This window comes from Oncorhynchus gorbuscha, linkage group LG18 (genome assembly GCF_021184085.1).
Source record: "Oncorhynchus gorbuscha isolate QuinsamMale2020 ecotype Even-year linkage group LG18, OgorEven_v1.0, whole genome shotgun sequence".
Taxonomy (NCBI): Eukaryota; Metazoa; Chordata; class Actinopteri; order Salmoniformes; family Salmonidae; genus Oncorhynchus; species Oncorhynchus gorbuscha.
The window spans coordinates 81,985,075-82,004,826 of NC_060190.1; the positions used below are offsets into that span (position 1 = coordinate 81,985,075).

Below are 19,752 nucleotides of genomic sequence, written 5' to 3' on the forward strand. Positions count from 1 at the left end.
AGTTATGCTATGGTTATAGGACCAACACAACACTGTCATCTGTTAGTTATGCTATGGTTATAGGACCAACACACTGTCATCTGTTAGTTATGCTATGGTTATAGGACCAACACAACACTGTCATCTGTTAGTTATGCTATGGTTATAGGACCAACACAACACTGTCATCTGTTAGTTATGCTATGGTTATAGGACCAACACAACACTGTCATCTGTTAGTTATGCTATGGTTATAGGAGGACCAACACAACACTGTCATCTGTTAGTTATGCTATGGTTATAGGACCAACACACTGTCATCTGTTAGTTATGCTATGGTTATCATCTGTCATCTGTTAGTTATGCTATGGTTATAGGACCACAACACTGTCATCTGTTAGTTATGCTATGGTTATAGGACCAACACAACACTGTCATCTGTTAGTTATGCTATGGTTATAGGACCAACACAACACTGTCATCTGTTAGTTATGCTATGGTTATAGGAGGACCAACACTGTCATCTGTTAGTTATGCTATGGTTATAGGACCAACACTGTCATCTGTTAGTTATGCTATGGTTATAGGACCAACAACACTGTCATCTGTTAGTTATGCTATGGTTATAGGACCAACAACACTGTCATCTGTTAGCTATGCTATGGTTATAGGAGGACCAACACTGTCATCTGTTAGTTATGCTATGGTTATAGGACCAAACACTGTCATCTGTTAGTTATGCTATCTGGTTATAGACCAACACAACACTGTCATCTGTTAGTTATGCAGGACAACACAACACTGTCATCTGTTAGTTATGCTATGGTTATAGGACCAAACACTGTCATCTGTTAGTTATGCTATGGTTATAGGACCAACACTGTCATCTGTTAGCTATGCTATGGTTATAGGAGGACCAACACTGTCATCTGTTAGTTATGCTATGGTTATAGGACCAACACTGTCATCTGTTAGTTATGCTATGGTTATAGGAGGACCAACACTGTCATCTGTTAGTTATGCTATGGTTATAGGAGGACCAACACTGTCATCTGTTAGTTATGCTATGGTTATAGGACCAACACACTGTCATCTGTTAGTTATGCTATGGTTATAGGACCAACACACTGTCATCTGTTAGCTATGCTATGGTTATAGGAGGACTATGGTTAAGGACAACACTGTCATCTGTTAGTTATGCTATGGTTATAGGACCAACACAACACTGTCATCTGTTAGTTATGCTATGGTTATAGGACCAACACACTGTCATCTGTTAGTTATGCTATGGTTATAGGAGGACCAACACAACACTGTCATCTGTTAGTTATGCTATGGTTATAGGACCAACACTGTCATCTGTTAGTTATGCACAACACTGTCATCTGTTAGTTATGCTATGGTTATAGGACCAACACAACACTGTCATCTGTTAGTTATGCTATGGTTATAGGACCAACACTGTCATCTGTTAGTTATGCTATGGTTATAGGAGGACCAACACAACACTGTCATCTGTTAGTTATGCTATGGTTATAGGACCAACACTGTCATCTGTTAGTTATGCTATGGTTATAGGACCAACACTGTCATCTGTTAGTTATGCTATGGTTATAGGACCAACACAACACTGTCATCTGTTAGTTATGCTATGGTTATAGGACCAACACAACACTGTCATCTGTTAGTTATGCTATGGTTATAGGACCAACACAACACTGTCATCTGTTAGTTATGCTATGGTTATAGGACCAACACAACACTGTCATCTGTTAGTTATGCTATGGTTATAGGACCAACACTGTCATCTGTTAGTTATGCTATGGTTATAGGACCAACAGGACCAACACAACACTGTCATCTGTTAGTTATGCTATGGTTATAGGACCAATACACTGTCATCTGTTAGTTATGCTATGGTTATAGACCAACACTGTCATCTGTTAGTTATGCTATGGTTATAGGACCAACACAACACTGTCATCTGTTAGTTATGCTATGGTTATAGGACCAACACAACACTGTCATCTGTTAGTTATGCTATGGTTATAGGACCCAACACTGTCATCTGTTAGTTATGCTATGGTTATAGGACCAACACTGGTTATGCTATGGTTATAGGACCAACACTGTCATCTGTTAGTTATGCTATGGTTATAGGACCAACACAACACTGTCATCTGTTAGTTATGCTATGGTTATAGGACCAACACAACACTGTCATCTGTTAGTTATGCTATGGTTATAGGACCAACACAACACTGTCTGTTATCTGTTAGACCAACCAACACTTCATGTTATGCTATGGTTATAGGAGGACCAACACAACACTGTCATCTGTTAGTTATGCTATGGTTATAGGAGGACCAACACTGTCATCTGTTAGTTATGCTATGGTTATAGGACCAACACTGTCATCTGTTAGTTATGCTATGGTTATAGGACCAACACAACACTGTCATCTGTTAGTTATGCTATGGTTATAGGACCAACACAACACTGTCATCTGTTAGTTATGCTATGGTTATAGGACCAACACAACACTGTCATCTGTTAGTTATGCTATGGTTATAGGACCAACACAACACTGTCATCTGTTAGTTATGCTATGGTTATAGGAGGAACAACACTGTCATCTGTTAGTTATGCTATGGTTATAGGACCAACCAACACTGTCATCTGTTAGTTTATGCTATGGTTATAGGACCAACACAACACTGTCATCTGTTAGTTATGCTATGGTTATAGGACCAACAACACTGTCATCTGTTAGTTATGCTATGGTTATAGGACCAGGACACAACACTGTCATCTGTTAGTTATGCTATGGTTATAGGAGGACTGTCATCTGTTAACTATGGTTATAGGACAACACTGTCATCTGTTAGTTATGCTATGGTTATAGGACATCAGTTATGCTATGGTTATAGGACCAACAACACTGTCATCTGTTAGTTATGCTATGGTTATAGGACCAACACAACACTGTCATCTGTTAGTTATGCTATGGTTATAGGAGGACACAACACTGTCATCTGTTAGTTATGCTATGGTTATAGGACCAACACAACACTGTCATCTGTTAGTTATGCTATGGTTATAGGACCAACTACAACACTGTCATCTGTTAGTTATGCTATGGTTATAGGACCAACACAACACTGTCATCTGTTAGTTATGCTATGGTTATAGGACCAACACAACACTGTCATCTGTTAGTTATGCTATGGTTATAGGACCAACACAACACTGTCATCTGTTAGTTATGCTATGGTTATAGGACCAACACAACACTGTCATCTGTTTATAGGACCAACACAACACTGTCATCTGTTAGTTATGCTATGGTTATAGGACCAACACAACACTGTCATCTGTTAGTTATGCTATGGTTATAGGACCAACACAACACTGTCATCTGTTAGTTATGCTATGGTTATAGGACCAACACAACACTGTCATCTGTTAGTTATGCTATGGTTATAGGACCAACACAACACTGTCATCTGTTAGTTATGCTATGGTTATAGGACCAACACAACACTGTCATCTGTTAGTTAGGACCAACACACTGTCATCTGTTAGTTATGCTATGGTTATAGGACCAACACAACACTGTCATCTGTTAGTTATGCTATGGTTATAGGACCAACACAACACTGTCATCTGTTAGTTATGCTATGGTTATAGGACCAACACAACACTGTCATCTGTTAGTTATGCTATGGTTATAGGACCAACACAACACTGTCATCTGTTAGTTATGCTATGGTTATAGGACCAACACAACACTGTCATCTGTTAGTTATGCTATGGTTATAGGACCAACACAACACTGTCATCTGTTAGTTATGCTATGGTTATAGGACCAACACAACACTGTCATCTGTTAGTTATGCTATGGTTATAGGACCAACACAACACTGTCATCTGTTAGTTATGCTATGGTTATAGGACCAACACAACACTGTCATCTGTTAGTTATGCTATGGTTATAGGACCAACACAACACTGTCATCTGTTAGTTATGCTATGGTTATAGGACCATCTGTCATCTGTTAGTTATGCTATGGTTATAGGACCAACACAACACTGTCATCTGTTAGTTATGCTATGGTTATAGGACCACTGTCATCTGTTAGTTATGCTATGGTTATAGGACAACACTGTCATCTGTTAGTTATGCTATGGTTATAGGACCAACTATGGTTATAGGACCAACACTGTCATCTGTTAGTTATGCTATGGTTATAGGACCAACACAACACTGTCATCTGTTAGTTATGCTATGGTTATAGGACCAACACAACACTGTCATCTGTTAGTTATGCTATGGTTATAGGACCAACACAACACTGTCATCTGTTAGTTATGCTATGGTTATAGGACCAACACAACACTGTCATCTGTTAGTTATGCTATGGTTATAGGACCAACACAACACTGTCATCTGTTAGTTATGCTATGGTTATAGGACCAACACAACACTGTCATCTGTTAGTTATGCTATGGTTATAGGACCAACACAACACTGTCATCTGTTAGTTATGCTATGGTTATAGGACCACTGTCATCTGTTAGTTATGCAACACTGTCATCTGTTAGTTATGCTATGGTTATAGGAGGACCAACACTGTCATCTGTTAGTTATGCTATGGTTATAGGACCAACACAACACTGTCATCTGTTATGCTATGGTTTAGGACCAACCAACACTGTCATCTGTTAGTTATGCTATGGTTATAGGACCAACACAACACTGTCATCTGTTAGTTATGCTATGGTTATAGGACCAACACAACACTGTCATCTGTTAGTTATGCTATGGTTATAGGACCAACACAACACTGTCATCTGTTAGTTATGCTATGGTTATAGGACCAACACAACACTGTCATCTGTTAGTTATGCTATGGTTATAGGACCAACACAACACTGTCATCTGTTAGTTATGCTATGGTTATAGGACCAACACAACACTGTCATCTGTTAGTTATGCTATGGTTATAGGACCAACCAACACTGTCATCTGTTAGTTATGCTATGGTTATAGGACCAACACAACACTGTCATCTGTTAGTTATGCTATGGTTATAGGATGGTTATAGGACCAACACTGTCATCAACTACAACACTGTCATCTGTTAGTTATGCTATGGTTATAGGATCCAACACAACACTGTCATCTGTTAGTTATGCTATGGTTATAGGACCAACACAACACTGTCATCTGTTAGTTATGCTATGGTTATAGGACCACACAACACTGTCATCACTATGGTTATGGACCACACTGTCATCTGTTAGTTATGCTATGGTTATAGGACCAACACAACACTGTCATCTGTTAGTTATGCTATGGTTATAGGACCAACACAACACTGTCATCTGTTAGTTATGCTATGGTTATAGGACCAACACAACACTGTCATCTGTTAGTTATGCTATGGTTATAGGACCAACACAACACTGTCATCTGTTAGTTATGCTATGGTTATAGGACCAACACTGTCATCTGTTAGTTATGCTATGGTTATAGGACAACACTGTCATCTGTTAGTTATGCTATGGTTATAGGACCAACACAACACTGTCATCTGTTAGTTATGCTATGGTTATAGGACCAACACAACACTGTCATCTGTTAGTTATGCTATGGTTATAGGACCAACACTGTCATCTGTTAGTTACACAACACTGTCATCTGTTAGTTATGCTATGGTTATAGGACCAACACAACACTGTCATCTGTTAGTTATGCTATGGTTATAGGACCAACAACACTGTCAACACTGTCATCTGTTAGTTATGCTATGGTTATAGGACCAACACAACACTGTCATCTGTTAGTTATGCTATGGTTATAGGACCAACACAACACTGTCATCTGTTAGTTATGCTATGGTTATAGGACCAACACAACACTGTCATCTGTTAGTTATGCTATGGTTATAGGACCAACACAACACTGTCATCTGTTAGTTATGCTATGGTTATAGGACCAACACAACACTGTCATCTGTTAGTTATGCTATGGTTATAGGACCAACACAACACTGTCATCTGTTAGTTATGCTATGGTTATAGGACCAACACAACACTGTCATCTGTTAGTTATGCTATGGTTATAGGACAACACTGTCATCTGTTAGTTATGCTATGGTTATAGGACCAACACTGTCATCTGTTAGTTATGCTATGGTTATAGGACCAACACAACACTGTCATCTGTTAGTTATGCTATGGTTATAGGACCAACACAACACTGTCATCTGTTAGTTATGCTATGGTTATAGGACCACTGTCATCTGTTAGTTATGCAACACTGTCATCTGTTAGTTATGCTATGGTTATAGGACCAACACAACACTGTCATCTGTTAGTTATGCTATGGTTATAGGACCAACACAACACTGTCATCTGTTAGTTATGCTATGGTTATAGGACATCTGTTAGTTATGCTATGGTTATAGGACCAACAACACTGTCATCTGTTAGTTATGCTATGGTTATAGGACCAACACAACACTGGCATCTGTTAGTTATGCTATGGTTATAGGACCAACACAACACTGTCATCTGTTAGTTATGCTATGGTTATAGGACCAACACAACACTGTCATCTGTTAGTTATGCTATGGTTATAGGACCAACACAACACTGTCATCTGTTAGTTATGCTATGGTTATAGGACCAACACAACACTGTCATCTGTTAGTTATGCTATGGTTATAGGACCAACACAACACTGTCATCTGTTAGTTATGCTATGGTTATAGGACCACAACACTGTCATCTGTTAGTTATGCTATGGTTATAGGACCAACACAACACTGTCATCTGTTAGTTATGCTATGGTTATAGGACCAACACAACACTGTCATCTGTTAGCTATGCTATGGTTATAGGAGGACCAACACTGTCATCTGTTAGTTATGCTATGGTTATAGGACCAACACAACACTGTCATCTGTTAGTTATGCTATGGTTATAGGACCAACAACACTGTCATCTGTTAGTTATGCTATGGTTATAGGATCCTATGGTTATAGGACCACAACACTGTCATCTGTTAGTTATGCTATGGTTATAGGACCAACACAACACTGGCATCTGTTAGCTATGCTATGGTTATAGGACCAACACAACACTGGCATCTGTTAGTTATGCTATGGTTATAGGACCAACACAACACTGGCATCTGTTAGTTATGCTATGGTTATAGGACCAACCAACACTGTCATCTGTTAGTTATGCTATGGTTATAGGACCAACAACACTGTCATCTGTTAGTTATGCTATGGTTATAGGAGGACACAACACTGTCATCTGTTAGTTATGCTATGGTTATAGGACCACAACACTGTCATCTGTTAGTTATGACCAACACACTGTCATCTGTTAGTTATGCTATGGTTATAGGACCAACAACACTGTCATCTGTTAGTTATGCTATGGTTATAGGACCAACAACACTGTCATCTGTTAGTTATGCTATGGTTATAGGACCAACAACACTGTCATCTGTTAGTTATGCTATGGTTATAGGACCAACACACTGTCATCTGTTAGTTATGCTATGGTTATAGGAGGACCAACACTGTCATCTGTTAGTTATGCTATGGTTATAGGACCAACACACTGTCATCTGTTAGTTATGCTATGGTTATAGGACCAACACTGTCATCTGTTAGCTATGCTATGGTTATAGGAGGACCAACACTGTCATCTGTTAGTTATGCTATGGTTATAGGAGGACCAACACTGTCATCTGTTAGTTATGCTATGGTTATAGGACCAACACAACACTGTCATCTGTTAGTTATGCTATGGTTATAGGAGGACCAACACTGTCATCTGTTAGTTATGCTATGGTTATAGGACCAACACAACACTGTCATCTGTTAGTTATGCTATGGTTATAGGACCAACACTGTCATCTGTTAGCTATGCTATGGTTATACTGGTTATGCTATGGTTATAGGACCAACCAACACTGTCATCTGTTAGCTATGCTATGGTTATAGGAGGACCAACACTGTCATCTGTTAGCTATGCTATGGTTATAGGAGGACCAACACTGTCATCTGTTAGCTATGCTATGGTTATAGGAGGACCAACACTGTCATCTGTTAGTTATGCTATGGTTATAGGACCAACACTGTCATCTGTTAGTTATGCTATGGTTATAGGACCAACACTGTCATCTGTTAGTTATGCTATGGTTATAGGAGGACCAACACTGTCATCTGTTAGTTATGCTATGGTTATAGGAGGACCAACACTGTCATCTGTTAGTTATGCTATGGTTATAGGACCAACAACACTGTCATCTGTTAGTTATGCTATGGTTATAGGAGGACCAACACTGTCATCTGTTAGTTATGCTATGGTTATAGGACCAACACTGTCATCTGTTAGTTATGCTATGGTTATAGGAGGACCAACACTGTCATCTGTTAGTTATGCTATGGTTATAGGGACCTATGGTTATAGGAGGACCAACACTGTCATCTGTTAGTTATGCTATGGTTATAGGAGGACCAACACTGTCATCTGTTAGTTATGCTATGGTTATAGGACCAACAACACTGTCATCTGTTAGTTATGCTATGGTTATAGGAGGACCAACACTGTCATCTGTTAGTTATGCTATGGTTATAGGACCAACACAACACTGTCATCTGTTAGTTATGCTATGGTTATAGGAGGACCAACACTGTCATCTGTTAGCTATGCTATGGTTATAGGAGGACCAACACTGTCATCTGTTAGCTATGCTATGGTTATAGGACCAACACTGTCATCTGTTAGTTATGCTATGGTTATAGGACCAACACTGTCATCTGTTAGTTATGCTATGGTTATAGGAGGACCAACACTGTCATCTGTTAGTTATGCTATGGTTATAGGAGGACCAACACTGTCATCTGTTAGTTATGCTATGGTTATAGGACCAACACTGTCATCTGTTAGCTATGCTATGGTTATAGGACCAACACTGTCATCTGTTAGCTATGCTATGGTTATAGGACCAAACACTGTCATCTGTTAGTTATGCTATGGTTATAGGACCAACACAACACTGTCATCTGTTAGTTATGCTATGGTTATAGGACCAACACAACACTGTCATCTGTTAGTTATGCTATGGTTATAGGACCAACACTGTCATCTGTTAGTTATGCTATGGTTATAGGACCAACACAACACTGTCATCTGTTAGTTATGCTATGGTTATAGGACCAACACAACACTGTCATCTGTTAGTTATGCTATGGTTATAGGACCAACACAACACTGTCATCTGTTAGCTATGCTATGGTTATAGGACCAACACTGTCATCTGTTAGTTATGCTATGGTTATAGGACCAACACAACACTGTCATCTGTTAGTTATGCTATGGTTATAGGACCAACACAACACTGTCATCTGTTAGCTATGCTATGGTTATAGGACCACACAACACTGTCATCTGTTAGTTATGCTATGGTTATAGGACTGTCATCTGTTAGTTATGCTATGGTTATAGGACAACACTGTCATCTGTTAGCTATGCTATGGTTATAGGACCAACACTGTCATCTGTTAGCTATGCTATGGTTATAGGACCAACACTGTCATCTGTTAGTTATGCTATGGTTATAGGAGGACCAACACTGTCATCTGTTAGTTATGCTATGGTTATAGGACCAACACTGTCATCTGTTAGCTATGCTATGGTTATAGGACCAACACTGTCATCTGTTAGCTATGCTATGGTTATAGGACCAACACTGTCATCTGTTAGCTATGCTATGGTTATAGGACCAACACTGTCATCTGTTAGTTATGCTATGGTTATAGGACCAAACACTGTCATCTGTTAGTTATGCTATGGTTATAGGACCAACACTGTCATCTGTTAGTTATGCTATGGTTATAGGACCAACACTGTCATCTGTTAGTTATGCTATGGTTATAGGAGGACCAACACTGTCATCTGTTAGTTATGCTATGGTTATAGGACCAACACAACACTGTCATCTGTTAGTTATGCTATGGTTATAGGACCAACACAACACTGTCATCTGTTAGTTATGCTATGGTTATAGGACCAACACAACACTGTCATCTGTTAGTTATGCTATGGTTATAGGACCAACACTGTCATCTGTTAGTTATGCTATGGTTATAGGACCAACACAACACTGTCATCTGTTAGTTATGCTATGGTTATAGGAGGACCAACACTGTCATCTGTTAGTTATGCAGGACCAACACTGTCATCTGTTAGCTATGCTATGGTTATAGGACCAACACAACACTGTCATCTGTTAGCTATGCTATGGTTATAGGACCAACACTGTCATCTGTTAGTTATGCTATGGTTATAGGACCAACACAACACTGTCATCTGTTAGTTATGCTATGGTTATAGGACCAACCAACAGGACCAACACTGTCATCTGTTAGTTATGCTATGGTTATAGGACCAAACACTGTCATCTGTTAGTTATGCTATGGTTATAGGACCAACACAACACTGTCATCTGTTAGTTATGCTATGGTTATAGGACCAACACACTGTCATCTGTTAGCTATGCTATGGTTATAGGACCAACACAACACTGTCATCTGTTAGTTATGCTATGGTTATAGGACCAACACAACACTGTCATCTGTTACCAACAACACTGTATGCTATGGTTATAGGACCAACACACTGTCATCTGTTAGCTATGCTATGGTTATAGGACCAACACACTGTCATCTGTTAGTTATGCTATGGTTATAGGACCAACACAACACTGTCATCTGTTAGTTATGCTATGGTTATAGGACCAAACACTGTCATCTGTTAGCTATGCTATGGTTATAGGACCAACACACTGTCATCTGTTAGCTATGCTATGGTTATAGGAGGACCAACACTGTCATCTGTTAGCTATGCTATGGTTATAGGACCAACACTGTCATCTGTTAGTTATGCTATGGTTATAGGACCAACACTGTCATCTGTTAGTTATGCTATGGTTATAGGACCAACACAACACTGTCATCTGTTAGCTATGCTATGGTTATAGGACCAACAACACTGTCATCTGTTAGCTATGCTATGGTTATAGGACCAACACTGTCATCTGTTAGTTATGCTATGGTTATAGGACCAAACACTGTCATCTGTTAGCTATGCTATGGTTATAGGACCAAACACTGTCATCTGTTAGTTATGCTATGGTTATAGGACCAACACAACACTGTCATCTGTTAGTTATGCTATGGTTATAGGACCAACACACTGTCATCTGTTAGCTATGCTATGGTTATAGGACCAACACACTGTCATCTGTTAGCTATGCTATGGTTATAGGACCAACACTGTCATCTGTTAGTTATGCTATGGTTATAGGACCAACACAACACTGTCATCTGTTAGCTATGCTATGGTTATAGGACCAACAACACTGTCATCTGTTAGTTATGCTATGGTTATAGGACCAACACAACACTGTCATCTGTTAGTTATGCTATGGTTATAGGACCAACACTGTCATCTGTTAGCTATGCTATGGTTATAGGACCAACACTGTCATCTGTTAGCTATGGTTATAGGCTATGCTATGGTTATAGGACCAACCAACACTGTCATCTGTTTATGCTATGGTTATGCTATGGTTATAGGACCAACACAACACTGTCATCTGTTAGCTATGCTATGGTTATAGGACCAACACAACACTGTCATCTGTTAGCTATGCTATGGTTATAGGACCAACACAACACTGTCATCTGTTAGCTATGCTATGGTTATAGGACCAACACTGTCATCTGTTAGCTATGCTATGCTATGGTTATAGGACACAACACTGTCATCTGTTAGTTATGCTATGGTTATAGGACCAACACTGTCATCTGTTAGTGCTATGCTATGGTTATAGGACCAACACTGTCATCTGTTATGCTATGCTATGCTATGGTTATAGGACCAACACTGTCATCTGTTAGCTATGCTATGGTTATAGGACCAACACTGTCATCTGTTAGTTATGCTATGGTTATAGGACCAACACTGTCATCTGTTAGTTATGCTATGGTTATAGGACCAACACAACACTGTCATCTGTTAGCTATGCTATGGTTATAGGACCAACACTGTCATCTGTTAGCTATGCTATGGTTATAGGACCAACACAACACTAGGACCAACACTGTCATCTGTTTATGCTATGCTATGGTTATAGGACCAACACTGTCATCTGTTAGCTATGCTATGGTTATGCTATGGTTATAGGACAACACTGTCATCTGTTAGTTATGCTATGGTTATAGGAGGACCAACACTGTCATCTGTTAGTGCTATGCTATGGTTATAGGACCAACCAACACTGTCATCTGTTAGCTATGCTATGGTTATGCTATGGTTATAGGACCAACACACTGTCATCTGTTAGTTATGCTATGGTTATAGGACCAACACAACACTGTCATCTGTTAGTTATGCTATGGTTATAGGACCAACACTGTCATCTGTTAGCTATGCTATGGTTATAGGACCAACACTGTCATCTGTTAGCTATGCTATGCTATGGTTATAGGACCAACACTGTCATCTGTTAGCTATGCTATGCTATGGTTATAGGACCAACACTGTCATCTGTTAGCTATGGTTATTATGCTATGGTTATAGGTTATAGGACCAACACAACACTGTCATCTGTTTATGCTACTGCTATGCTATGGTTATAGGACCAACCAACACTGTCATCTGTTAGTTATGCTATGGTTATAGGACCAACAAACACTGTCATCTGTTAGTGCTATGCTATGGTTATAGGACCAACACTGTCATCTGTTAGCTATGCTATGCTATGGTTATAGGACCAACACTGTCATCTGTTAGTTATGCTATGGTTATAGGACCAACACTGTCATCTGTTAGCTATGCTATGCTATGGTTATAGGACCAACACTGTCATCTGTTAGCTATGCTATGCTATGGTTATAGGACCAACACTGTCATCTGTTAGTTATGCTATGGTTATAGGACCAACACTGTCATCTGTTAGCTATGCTATGGTTATAGGACCAACACTGTCATCTGTTAGTTATGCTATGGTTATAGGACTAACACAACACTGTCATCTGTTAGTTATGCTATGGTTATAGGACTAACACAACACTGTCATCTGTTAGTTATGCTATGGTTATAGGAGGACCAACACAACACTGTCATCTGTTAGTTATGCTATGCTATGCTATGCTATGCTATGCTATGCTATGCTATGCTATGCTATGCTATGCTATGCTATGCTATGCTATGCTATGCTATGGTTATGGTTATGGTGCTTCATAGTGCTTCCATGAACCTGAAAACTAGTACCACCCCTGTTTTGAAAAGCCTTTGAGGGTAGGAACAAGGATGTATGGCTCCTGTCAGGCTGTGGTATTTACAAAGCCAGGATAATTGAGTCAAACTAGATGTCCTGCAATGTCCTAGCAGATAGGAACATCGTTGAGACAAGTCCAATGGCTCTATTGAACAAGGACAACCATACTGTATCTATTTTTTGGTGCGGGCGCCCCATGCTGCCCCCGGCAAGATGCCACCCTGCTTGGCTGCCCATGCTGCCCCCGGCAAGATGCCACCCTGCTCGGCTGCCCATGCTGCCCCCGGCAAGATGCCACCCTGCTTGGCTGCCCATGCTGCCCCCGGCAAGATGCCACCCTGCTCGGCTGCCCATGCTGCCCCCAGGAAGATGCCACCCTGTTCGGCTGCCCATGCTGCCCATGCTGCCCCCGTCAAGATGCCACCCTGCTCGGCTGCCCATGCTGCCACAGGCAAGATGCCACCCTGCTCGGCTGCCCATGCTGCCACAGGCAAGATGCCACCCTACTCGGCTGCCCATGCTGCCCCCAGGAAGATGCCACCCTGCTCGGCTGCCCATGCTGCCCCCGGCAAGAAGCCACCCTGCTCGGCTGCCCATGCTGCCCCCGGCAAGATGCCACCCTGCTCGGCTGCCCATGCTGCCCCCGGCAAGATGCCACCCTGCTCGGCTGCCCATGCTGCCACAGGCAAGATGCCACCCTGCTCGGCTGCCCATGCTGCCCCCGGCAAGATGCCACCCTGCTCGGCTGCCCATGCTGCCCCCGGCAAGATGCCACCCTGCTCGGCTGCCCATGCTGCCCCCGGCAAGATGCCACCCTGCTCGGCTGCCCATGCCGCCCATATCTCTCACTGGTTGTTGTGAGGCTGCCCTTAATGTGCTGACTGACTGTAAGTTGCTCTGGATAAGAGCATCTACTAAATTACATTTTTTTTTATGTAAATGTTTTACATGCATATCTGTTATCATATTACTGTATTGAATATATTTTAAATATTTGCACTGTTCTTTATTTAAAAAAACAAGTTATTTCTTACATTTGACTGTGTAAAACCCAGCTGTACTACTTATTACTCTTAAAGTGAGGCAGATGTATAGTATTTTGCAAAAAAAAAAACATATCTGAAAATGAAACCATCAAGTGATTTTAAACAAATACATGTCTGTCATTGAACAACCCCATGCCACGTTTAGATAGTGAAAAAACACAAACTCTTTCATCATTTCTTGAAACAATAAAAGCTAATTTACTAACATTTCTGAAAATGGATATAAAGCATTTTGGAATGACACTCTTTATAAATAGCAAGTTGTCTGGCTGTAGTCGTCCCTAAGGAATACATTCGCATGTTCTGTATTATTCGTGTTTTTTTTAACATGTTATTGGGACAGGGGAACAGTAAAACGTCTGTAGGCTACATTTAGGAAAATTAAATCGTGAAAAAAACGAATGATTGTGTATCATTCTCTTATAGCGACTGATAATGGCGGTATTACACATTAGAGTGCCAAATGACCACAAAAATAGCCGTTTCTAAAACCTAGTAGTAAAGATGTGTTGTGTGACGTAGACACTATATTACCCACAAAGCTTTGCAGGCGTTCAACAAATCAGCTGGTCGCAACAAGAAGTGTAGAAAATAGCGAAAATGAGTATTGTGCTGCATAGAATAAAAACATGCCATTTGTGGGAAATTATAATAGCTTTCTTAACAAGGGAAGACGCTTTGTACGCAGTCGCTTGGATACACGAATTCATATTTTGTCCGTTTTTATAATCGGACAGATCCTAAAAAACAGCCGCTGCTGTTTAATCGAAATGTAGAAGACCAAAGCGGGGCTTTAATTCTAGGTTTACAGTCCGCTATATGCCTATTCGTTTTGCATCTGATTGTATTTCGTTTTTGAATAATTGTATTAATGGTAGGCTATATTATATCTAGTGCATTATTGATACACTGCTGAATTTCTCTCTCTCTCACACGGGGCCATGTTTTATTTTAAATGAGCTTTAATCTCTGAGATGATTTCTCGTTTATTGGATGGACTCCGGTCGTAACCCAGGATGGGGACTGTTGTGCAGCAAAGCGCTGCAACTGGTCTCAACAAGCTCCCGAGCAGGGTGGAGCGGGAATGGGCCAAAAGTTCATGGACCGACAAACATGTGACGAGGTAGTAGTATCTGTTCTAAATAGCAGTTAAGACCGGACCTACATGCATCGAGCATATTACCAATGTAAAAATAAGCTTCAAATGTATTGCTCTTCTTTCCTAATTATACTTCGGCTATTCAAACCTCTAGCCTAGTCGTTTTAGTTTTATTTTCATACATTTTGCCCTAGCATAGCGTATATACACTATTTTATGCCTAAATCCAATGTATTGAATAGCACCAGAATGACGACCCAAAAGAAGCCTTTGCATCCCCAGATGATGATCCCAAGTGTGGACAACACTCACATTCCCACCCCGTCAGCAGACAAGGTAGGTCCTCCTGTCCATAGGAAAAATATGTTAACATTGTATATTTCTATTGACATGATCCTGTCTGAGAGCTGGGGCCCAGAGATCCTGCCTGAGAGCTGGGGCCCAGAGATCCTGCCTGAGAGCTGGGGCCCAGAGATCCTGCCTGAGAGCTGGGGCCCAGAGATCCTGCCTGAGAGCTGGGGCCCAGAGATCCTGCCTGAGAGCTGGGGCCCAGAGATCCTGCCTGAGAGCTGGGGCCCAGAGATCCTGTCTGAGAGCTGGGGCCCAGAGATCCTGTCTGAGAGCTGGGGCCCAGAGATCCTGTCTGAGAGCTGGGGCCCAGAGATACTGTCTGAGAGCTGGGGCCCAGAGATACTGTAAATCCCCATTGTACAGTAGTCTAGCTATTTTTAGGCTTGAAGGGATTTATTTTTTTATTTTTTATTTTACCTTTATTTAACCAGGCAAGTCAGTTAAGAACACATTCTTATTTTCAATGACGGCCTGGGAACAGTGGGTTAACTGCCTGTTCAGGGGCAGAACGACAGATTTGTACCTTGTCAGCTCGGGGGTTTGAACTCGCAACCTTCCGTTTACTAGTCCAATGCTCTAACCACTAGGCTACGCTGCCGATATCAGCATGACTGTCATAAAAGCTGCAGTTTTATTCTCAAGGCCTGTGTCCAAAATGGCCCCCTGTTCCCTTTTTAATGACCTACGTTTGACCAGAGCCCATAGGGAATAAGGTACTGAACTGGGTCTTCACTGTGTTTTTGATCTTAGAAGCAGCAAAGAAGACAGAAGCACAAACCAAACATTCCTTCAGTCAAACACAACACCAACACCTCTGAACTCAGGTGAGCTAGTTTCTCATACTACCTCATCCTGTATCATTCTATATGACCATGTCTGAGATGTTAACTGTGTCTGTTACTTCAGCACTCAGGGCCAGTTGGAGCCTCCTTCATTGCCCCCGTTATCAGCTTTGGATGGGAAGGAGAGGAGAGAGAGGAGCAGGAGGAGAGAGCAGCAGGAGAGGAGGGAGAGGAGAGAGCAGAGGGAGAAGGAGAGGAGGGAGGATCAGGAGAGGGAGGCTCAGAGCAGCCATCACAGGGAACAGAAGCAGACTGTCTCCAGGAGGAGTAGACGATCTGTGTCCCTTCCTCACAGCCACAGCTCCCAGGTCCTGCCTGGAGGTGTACCTGTGGGCCAGAGGACAGCCCAGGTGTCTGGGGGGTTGGGTTGTGTAGAGGGGGGTGTAGAGGGGAAAGAGAAGGGAGAAGGGGACATATACAGTGACACAGACCTGTCTGAATCAGAGAGGCTCCCTCTCCCCTCCACCCCATCCTCCCCCCCTAACCTCGACCTCCGTCCAGAGGTCATCTTTCCCCATGACTTCCAACCTGATCTCCCTGGACCCCGAGGCCACGCCCCTGGTCTGTTCAGCTACCCAGATTTCCTCCCTCCACCCTTCAACTCCTGGAGCCTCCGGCAGCTGGCTGTGTTTCTCCACCCAGAGGGAAGACACCCCCTCTGCTCCAGACCTGCAGGCATGGCGCTGGACAGGTACTCTACTTACTTTACGAACATTACTTTTATACCGATGTGTTCTTTTATGATTTCTTACTTATTTTTATTGACATAGGGCCCGATTCAGACTTGAGATAAGTTGACTTTACATGGACTTATGTGACTTAAGTCAACATTTTTTGACTCAGGTAGCCTAGTGGTGACAGTATCCGAAAAGGTTGCTAGATCGAATCCCCGAGCTGACAAGGCAGTTAATCCACTGTTCCTAGGCCGATATTGTAAATAAGAATTTGTTGTTAACTGACTTGCCTAGTTAAATAAAGGATCAAAATAAATAAGTCAACCTGTCTGAATCGGGCCCATAGTGTTCTTATCGTGCTTTTTTTAAAGACTTTCTTTATTGAATATGTATCTTTTTGAGAGGAGCGCTTGAGGGGAAGCATGTCATTGTACTGTGTACACAATGCTGGATCCTGTGCATATGACAAATACACTTTGGCTGGATTCAGGTACCTGGAGCAGCTACTGCTGCTGGAGTGGCTCCGGATCCAGACGGTTCAGGAGGAGAGTGGGAGTGTATCCTCTGTTCCAACCAGTCGCTACTGTTCCCACCATGGTGCACCCTCCCTCCACGGGAGACTCAGCTCTCCCAAATGCATCCTCCAGTGCCAGAGAGCTTTCCCTTTTACTCTCCTCTCCTCCCTGTCTCCCTCTGCCCCGCTGTCTGGCTGCACACATTACCACGCTCGCTACCCACATTACCACGCTCGCTACCCACATTACCACGCTCGCTACCCGCCCTGTACTGGGGCCTGCCGCTCACACACCTCCCCCTGCCTCAACCCCTTCTCTGACCACCGGGTCTCTCTCCCCAAGAGGAGCTACAGTGAGAGTCGGGTCCACTCTGCTGTGAAGGCCTCTGAGCATCAGAGTTGTGGGAGTCCTGCCGTGGGGATCGGCCACCTGAAACGGATGCAGGCTTTTGGGAACATCCGTAACCCTGTAGCCGTTAGTCCTACCAGAAGGCAGAGGTCATCGTCTGTAGTCAGAAACCCCAGTTTTGGGTCAGGGTCTGGGTCAGGGACTGGGTCAGGGACTGGGACTCCCAGAGGATGTAATTGTGTTGGGTCTGGATCTAGTGGTGCCCTCTATGAAGTCACCAGTAGCGTGAGAAGGAGGAGGGGGAGAAGTGAATCTGAGCGAAGGAGAGGGACAGTGACTGGGTTTGGATCAGGGACTGGGTTTGGATCAGGGACTGGGTTTGGATCAGGGACTGGGTCTGGATCAGGGACTGGGTCTGGATCAGGGACTGGGTTTGGATCAGGGACTGGGTGTGAGGCTTGGGAAAGGGCTATGGAGAGGGCTGGTTTTGGGATCGGGTCTGGGACTGGCAGGGGACTGCACTGGACAGGGTCTGGGTCTGGGACTGGGGCTTGGGCATGGTCTGCGGCTGGATCAAGGGCTAGTAAGAGGGCTGGGGCGAGGGCTGGGGCGAGGGCTGGGGCTGGGGAGAGGGTTGGGGCTGGGGAGAGGGTTGGGGCTGGGGAGAGGGTTGGGGCTGGGGAGAGGGTTGGGGCTGGGGAGAGGGTTGGGGCTGGGGAGAGGGTTGGGGCTGGGGAGAGGGTTGGGGCTGGGGAGAGGGTTGGGGCTGGGGAGAGGGTTGGGGCTGGGGAGAGGGCTGGGGCTGGGGAGAGGGCTGGGGCTGGGGAGAGGGCTGGGGCTGGGGAGAGGGCTGGGGCTGGGGAAAGGGCTGGGGCTGGGGTGAGGGTTGGGGAGAGGGCTGGGGAGAAGGCTGGAGTTGGGGAGAGGGTTGGGGAGAGGGTGAGGGAGAGGGCTGGAGAGAGCGTGAGGGCAGGGTCTAGCATCTGTAACCCTGGCCCCCTCATTCCCACCAGCAGGCCAAGGGCATCAACAGTAGTCAGGCACCCCAGACAGGCCAGGGTGAGGAGGAGGAGAAGTGGATCTGAGAAGAGGACAGTGGTCTGTGAAGGGGCTGGATCTGAGGCTGGGATTGGGTCTGAGGCTGGGATTGGGTGAGGCTGGGAGGCTGGGATTGGGTCTGAGGCTGGGATTGGGGAGATGACTGGTTCTAGTGTTACTCTCTCTGTGGACTCCAGGGTGAGGAGGAGGAGAAGTGGATCTGAGAAGAGGACAGTGTTCTGGTCTGAGGACCAGGATGTACAACCAGACTCCAGGGTGAAGTTTCCCCTCAGTACAGATCTAGAATCAGCTCCCCCAATTCTAATTTTAACTACAAGTGGAAAAAATCCAGAACTGACCCAATATCAGCATCTAGGGGCAACTTCACCTCCCTACACCGTACAACCAGACTGTGCCACTGCAATAAGTGATCACCCACTTCCACGGACCAGTACCTCAACTTCAATCAGGACAATAAATAGCAAACA

The 19,752-nt window shown here is 43.2% G+C and overlaps 1 protein-coding gene across 1 annotated transcript; it reads left to right on the forward strand.

Moving 5' to 3' along the window:
* Positions 1-14,951: 14,951 nt before the first annotated feature.
* Positions 14,952-19,311, forward strand: LOC124004221. The gene is made up of 6 exons (XM_046312985.1): positions 14,952-15,520; positions 15,739-15,832; positions 16,598-16,671; positions 16,754-17,380; positions 17,854-18,859; positions 19,240-19,311. Exons 1-6 carry the CDS (start codon positions 15,414-15,416, stop codon positions 19,309-19,311), a joined length of 1,980 nt encoding a protein of 659 aa, XP_046168941.1. The 5' UTR covers positions 14,952-15,413.
* Positions 19,312-19,752: the final 441 nt, after the last annotated feature.